This window comes from Rhagoletis zephyria, unplaced genomic scaffold, assembly GCF_001687245.7.
Source record: "Rhagoletis zephyria isolate East Lansing unplaced genomic scaffold, Rhagoletis_zephyria_1.1 Rzeph_scaffold_07062, whole genome shotgun sequence".
NCBI lineage: Eukaryota > Metazoa > Arthropoda > Insecta > Diptera > Tephritidae > Rhagoletis > Rhagoletis zephyria.
The window spans coordinates 16,255-23,183 of NW_016164145.1; the positions used below are offsets into that span (position 1 = coordinate 16,255).

At 34.9% G+C, this 6,929-nt stretch overlaps 1 protein-coding gene across 1 annotated transcript in view; it reads right to left on the minus strand.

The window, feature by feature from the left end:
• Positions 1–4,336, minus strand: part of LOC108373827 (multidrug resistance-associated protein 4-like) — a 19,874-nt gene extending 15,538 nt beyond the window's left edge. The window contains exons 1-3 of the mRNA XM_017629775.1: positions 4,099–4,336; positions 2,813–2,944; positions 557–777 (exon numbers count right to left, since the gene is read on the minus strand). Of these exons, the coding sequence (XP_017485264.1) occupies positions 557–777; positions 2,813–2,944; positions 4,099–4,283 (538 nt within the window). The 5' untranslated portion in view covers positions 4,284–4,336. The remainder of the gene's footprint in view (positions 1–556; positions 778–2,812; positions 2,945–4,098) is intronic.
• Between the last annotated feature and the right edge of the window lie 2,593 nt (positions 4,337–6,929).

The window sequence follows — 6,929 nt, forward strand, 5'->3', positions numbered from 1 at the left end:
GCTTATGTAAATGCATGTGTGTGCACCTTTCTATTAATATCGTTGAATTATTTTAACTAGTGTTCGCCCAGCGGTTGAAATTCAACCGATAAAATTAAGGATAGTTTATGTAAGTTGAATGAGCTAAAATAACATTAGTTGGAATGGGTTAAGTGGAGGGGAGTTTAGCTTAGTACTTGGCATAACATAACATTTTTTTTTTATATTATTTATTTTCTGTACTATGGTAGTTAGCCTAGTATTTCTCTAAGAAAACCAGCAGTTGATTTGAGGCACCTTTCTAATGACGGGTCCCGACATTCAAAGCGCATATCCGTGAAGCGTAGTACTTGTTTCGTGTGGTGGGTGGTCAAATTTTGGGGACAATTAAGCGAGACTGTTTTGGATTTTATGTAAGCAAATAAGATAGGTCTGGCGGCCCAGGGATCTTACCCTATCTACAACACAAATAAGTGTGCATATTCACATAAATATGTACATTAGAGTATATGCTTTTGAAAGTTCACTTGTTTAATCCTTACTAAGCCTAAATATTTATTCAACTAGACACACTTACCTCCGCCACTGCCTGCACTCACACCAATATCAGTGACCAACGTTAACAATGACGTAGTATTTTTGATGGCGGCTGACTCAATGGAAGGCGCTGCCCGACTTGTGGCATTTGCTATCACATCTTCGGTGTCTGTGGTACCATTCGGCGTGAGAATTGAAGTGGACGCATTTTGTTTTTGGAATTGTATCAGTAGCTGCGCTAGCACGGCTGGTATAAGTGATCTGCGAAATACAAATAAAGAAAATTACATTCGAGCATGAAAATATATGTATGTATATGTACATAAATACACCTCACTTCATTTGAATAGGTACACATTTTTTCGTCAGAGCCGAGCTTATATATATCTGTATTTTTGGGCATCGGAGAAGTTTATTTTTGAGCTGATATTGAAGAGTGATCAATTTCAAAGAAAGATTTTATTCCACGTTTTATCAAACTACACGAAGTTTATTTATGCTTATTATTTTGATTCACTTGAATAGGTACAGTGGCTTTAACATAAGGAAAGGACTAGATTGAACCAACAAAAGCACACTGTTTCATTTCAATTCTACTATACAACAATTAGTATTGTATATTACATCCTTAATTGTAATGTATGGAAAAAACCCCTATCCGGAAGACAACTGCCAATCATTACGTGGGTTGTCTACCACGCAAACTTTACAAAACATCAAATTACAAATATTTTCCATTAAGTTTAGGTCCTGTGAATAGGACGAACTCTGGAAAATTACGACTTTTCTTCGTTATCCTCGGTTTTACAGCTCCTCTAGTGCGAATCGGTGCGTAATTTTGCTAGCATATTCAAGAAAAAGGTATGAATATATGCGAAAATGGTAATAAGAATGTCCTTAATGCTTGCTTTGCAGCAATTATTTGTAATCTTGGAATCTGGAAATATGTAGGTAGATATGTTCGTCGAACAAAAATATTTGTACGAATTATCATGATTTTTGCGCAGACTAACAAATTATCCATCACTCAAAAACTGAGAGCGCAAAGTGACAGTTCTCCTGAGAGAAGTTGCAAATTCTTACTGGAAAAATTTTAGCCAGCAAGAATTAAGTGCAATTTTAAAAACTTTGCTATACACATAAGGAGACTACGCATCCTTGTGCCTATTCAAGTGAATCAAAATAATAAGCAAATACCAAAACTCGAAGAATTCAATCTTGTTTGTTTACAAAAATTACAACCATACGTTTTCAGATCATATATTTTAGTGATGGATAATTTTTGCTGGCTAAATCTTTTCCAGCACAAAAAGAACGTTTCTCTTGCAGCAAAATGAATGTTAGCTCTCTAAATTTTTGAGTGATGGATAATTTTTTGTTGTTATCGAACGCCAACTTGCAAAAATTAGGAAAAACTATTACAAATTTTTGTGTTGTCGAACGCAACTATTTATAAAGGAAAAGTTAAATTCGAACGTACGTACACGGCGGATCGATTTAATTTTTTTGGTCACCTTATTGTTAATTTTTCTGCTTTGGTATTGAGCTCGCTAGAAGCATAAAAGTTGTAAGGCAAAATCTAATGTAAAGTTAGTTTAGACGCCCTATTTAAACCATCTTGAATTTTTAAAAGCGTCCAACGGCATTTAAAAATTTACCCTTTAAGCAAATATTTTGAAAATTTAGAAAAACTTTTTTTTTAAATAAAAGTGATTGAATTTGTTAAAGAATTATAATTAAGACCCGAAATGTAATTGTAAATAAATACCAGTAGTATTCACCAAAGTGAGCAAGTGGCCTGGCAGTCGTTGCCTGAGCTATCTGCCCATTTGCCAGAGTGCCAGGCTACTTGTTCAATTTGGTGAATACCACTAATACTACTACTATTCCTACTACTACCACTCGGCTATGGTTGCAAGGGCACTACTCAAATCCGAAAAAATTCAGAAAACTGCAATTAACTATAAAAAAAGTTAAAATAACACCAAACGTGAACTTTTCACTGAATCTTATTTGTTTCNTGGTGAATACCACTAATACTACTACTATTCCTACTACTACCACTCGGCTACGGCTGCAAGGGCACTACTCAAATCCGAAAAAAATTCAGAAAACTGCAATTAACTATAAAAAAAAGTTAAAATAACACCAAACGTGAACTTTTCACTGAATCTTATTTGTTTTTTTTTTTTTTATCTAAAAAAACTTTGATTTTATTTTGCTTTGTAATTTTTGGTCAGGACTTCATACCAATATAAGAGTTTTAATGCGGTGAACCGGTCTATCCATAACTTACGCAATTATGATGTAAATGAGCGATATGATGCCATCTACTACTGCGGGCAACCAGAAAGTCCGAAGTATTGCATTGCGCAGCAATGGTTTTCGTCCTTTGCGATGTGCGCGCTCCACTTCATTGTACCAATTGCTGAAAGAATAAAGACGGATATCAGAGATTTTAAATTAGTAATAGAGTAGGAATTTAATATAATTTAAGAATGATTATTCTCATAAAATAAGCTTCCTTTTTTTTAATTTTCGTTTGCATTCACTTACTTGGCAGATAAAAAGAAATTTGGCGCCACTAAGTATGCAACATTGAATATTTTGACCACTTGTGTCACCATTTATTTTTACAAATACCTTGATATCACTTCACAAATGCCACATGAAATAATTAAGCTGTCTTAAGTAGATAAATAAGTACATACGTTCGTGTCATCATATGGCTTTCTTTAAGTCCAAGACAATCGCCGTGCGTAAATGGTAACTCTTTCTAAGAAGCTAAGATGGAAAACTCACGCCGAGCTAAAGGTAAATAGAGCGCTGAAAGTTTTCGGATAGTGTTGGGGAATCTTTAGTGAGACTTGGGGTCTGAGACTGGCTAGGTTACTTTGGATATACATAGCTTTAGTCAGATCCATCATAACGTGTTTTGCTGAGGTATTCAAAAGGAAACAATGCCGATGATGTGTCAGTTGTATTGATTATGTCACGAAGATCAGAGTTCCGGTCACAGAGAGTAGTTTAGAAAATTGTCTGCACAATACTCTTTACGTTTAGCCGCAATTGACAAGCAGAATCCTAGAGTCCTTTTTGGAAAGAAGTACGTCATTAGCTTTCATGCAAAGAAGCAATAAAAAGATTCAGACACTGTAAATAAAATTGGAAGTGGATGGCATTTGGAGCATAACTTCGTAAACTAGGTCGGATGTATTCAGAATGGATGAACCACATTGTATATTGTATATGCTCTCGACAAAACTTTTCCACTCAAATAGGCTTATAGTTTTTTGCGAGGATATTAAAATATAAAGCGTATGTATATGCATATAACATTAACCCGGCCTTTTCTGTAGTCTCTTCTAGAGCAAAATCCCAACTGATAGTTTTTCTGAAAGTCTAATTAAGCAGGGGTGTAATCTGCTTATTTCTCCAGCCCCACTTAACTATGACCAAATTGCCTCAGGTTCCAGCAGCCTTGTTCTTTAAGTTAGATTGAGTTTCTAGCTGCTAGCTAGGTACAGATTATGTACTTAATTTCTTGATTAAGTGTATTTGCTATTTTGTATTTTTACTTACTTTTCTAAACGATCTCCCAAATCTTCTGAACAATCTTGTGGTAGGCACATGGTTAAGTCATCTGTATTTAAACCTTGCTTAGAACCTTTATATAGCAATGGTATGGCCCAAGCAAACAGTAGTTGCGAAAATATATTGGCATGACGTCGAGGATTTAATTTTTCCGGCTTGCGTGAACTGTCCATTTTGCGTCAGTGGTCACAGTACTGTGAATGCTGTAAAGAACAGAGAGGATTAAAGGAAGAATTAAAGAAAATAGTACCTTTGAAAGTTCGTAACCACATGACATTTTTAAAATGGTATAATTTCAATGCCCAGTGAAAATTTGGTATTATGGAAGTTATTATTTATACACTAGCAGACCCGGCGATCTTCGTCCCACCCAAAATTTATTTTTTCATAACTGTCCTTTTATATGCCAAAATTCTACTTCGCAAACCAACTTTCAACAATTTATATCCAGTATTTGTGGAAATATCGTGCGGTTATATGGGTGGTGGGCGTGGTTATTGTGCGATTTTGCCCATTTTCAATTCATACCTAACTTANTTTAAACCTTGCTTAGAACCTTTATATAGCAATGGTATGGCCCAAGCAAACAGTAGTTGCGAAAATATATTGGCATGACGTCGAGGATTTAATTTTTCCAGCTTGCGTGAACTGTCCATTTTGCGTCAGTGGTCACAGTACTGTGAATGCTGTAAAGAACAGAGAGGATTAAAGGAAGAATTAAAGAAAACAGTACCTTTGAAAGTTCGTAACCACATGACATTTTTAAAATGGTATAATTTCAATGTCCAGTGAAAATTTGGTATTATGGAAGTTATTTTTTTATTTTTTTTTTCTACTTCGCAAACCAACTTTCAACAATTTATATCCAGTATTTGTGGAAATATCGTACCGTTATATGGGTGGTGGGCGTGGTTATTGTCCGATTTTGCCCATTTTCAATTGCAACCTAACTTGGATGAAGGGCAACCAAATTTCGTTGACATATCTAAATTTTTTCTCGAGTTATCGTGAACACGGACATACGGACTGTAGGACGGACGAACAGACATGGCTTAGTCGATCTCTTTTTTTATTCTGAGCATTTATGTATGTATACATTTGTCTATATCTATCTCGACTCGTTTTGGCTGCTACAAACAACCGTTAGGTGAACAAATTTATAATACCCTCGTGTATGGAAAATAAAAAAGTTGTTTCTAATAGCTGTCGGAGTCGGCCTAAAACTGTAGGTCCCTCTCCTTTGTGTCACAACATTAAGGCACACGCCATAAAACGGAGGAACAACTCTGCCATACACTTACATATTGTGTAAACGCCAATTTATTCATATGCGTCGTCACGCAGGCAAGATTTTCCAGCACGTGAAGACGGCANACTCGTTTTGGCTGCTACAAACAACCGTTAGGTGAACAAATTTATAATACACATCTGCGCTCGTGTATGGAAAACAAAAAAGTTGTTTCTAATAGCTGTCGGAGTCGGCCTAAAACTGTAGGTCCCTCTCCTTTGTGTCACAACATTAAGGCACACGCCACAAAACGGAATAAAAGCTCGGTCATACACTTACATATTGTGTAAACGCCAATTTATTCATATGCGTCGTCACGCAGGCAAGATTTTCCAGCACGTGAAGACGGCCGGTTACAGCTGATAGCGAAACTATCTGTTTGAGGGTTGCGATATCAGCAGTAAATCATTTTATCTGAACTTATTCACTTTTTTCGCTGTAAGATAAGACCAAAAAAATTAAAGGGAGACACAAAATTTATATTTGCAGCAAAAAAGTGTCAAATTTCTTATAGTACACAGCATCAAAATAACAATAACAATAGCAGCTTAAGCATAATATTATTTTAAGATAAAACAAAAACTTTAAGTTAGTGTTCACCATATAGTAATAGTTGAATCAAAAACTTAAGGTATAGAATTCGTTTATTGTATCCTAGTGGACGAAAATAAAATAATTTTCATACTGAGCTTACTCTATTGCAGATACGAGGATAACGCCTAAATGGGACGATATTTTCTTTCCATTCCTTGATTTAAATACTTATGCACGTTTTGGTTTATGATCTTTGGAAACTTTTCTGGTGAAACTATAATTCCATCAGCTTCTTACCATATACGTATATTATTTTCAGTTCCACATACATATGTACTTATACATATACATACTATCCATATCGTGACCTTCATTCACAAAGGCCCTAAACAAGAAGCAAAAAACATTTTAAAAATAAAATAAATCATAAACAAATGGGGCTTTTTAAAAAGAGGCATATAACGTTTATGAGACTAAAATTTTGAGTGAAGGAGTATTTTAATATATCCTACCAAAATCTGTGAAAAGCGCAGGTTTGAAAAATTGTTGCTTAGGGCCTTTGCGAATTAAGGTAACTCTAAATTATTTCTCGGAGCTCTCGGACGAAGTTTGAAATATGGATTTATGTGGCGCTCTTTATGTAATATGCTAGATTTTTATAAAAAAATTAAACATTAAATAAAAAAATAAGAACAGACCAAACTGGCCAAAATGTCACTTAACTTAATTAGCGAACCACAAGTGTATGTGAATTATTTTAAGGTTTATTACACTGAGCTAAAATTACAATGTTTTTTCAACTAAGTTATTGGGCCTTATGCAAAAAAAACTAAGCAATTTCTTTTTCTTAAAATTTCAGACCTTTTTCCTAAATTTCTTTGAATCAATCGAGTAAAAGGTCTAAAATTTTAAGAAAAAGCAATTTCCTAGTTTTTATTCATAAGGCACATATTTGCAGGTTCGGACTCGAATGCCGTCAGAGACGGCATGCAATATT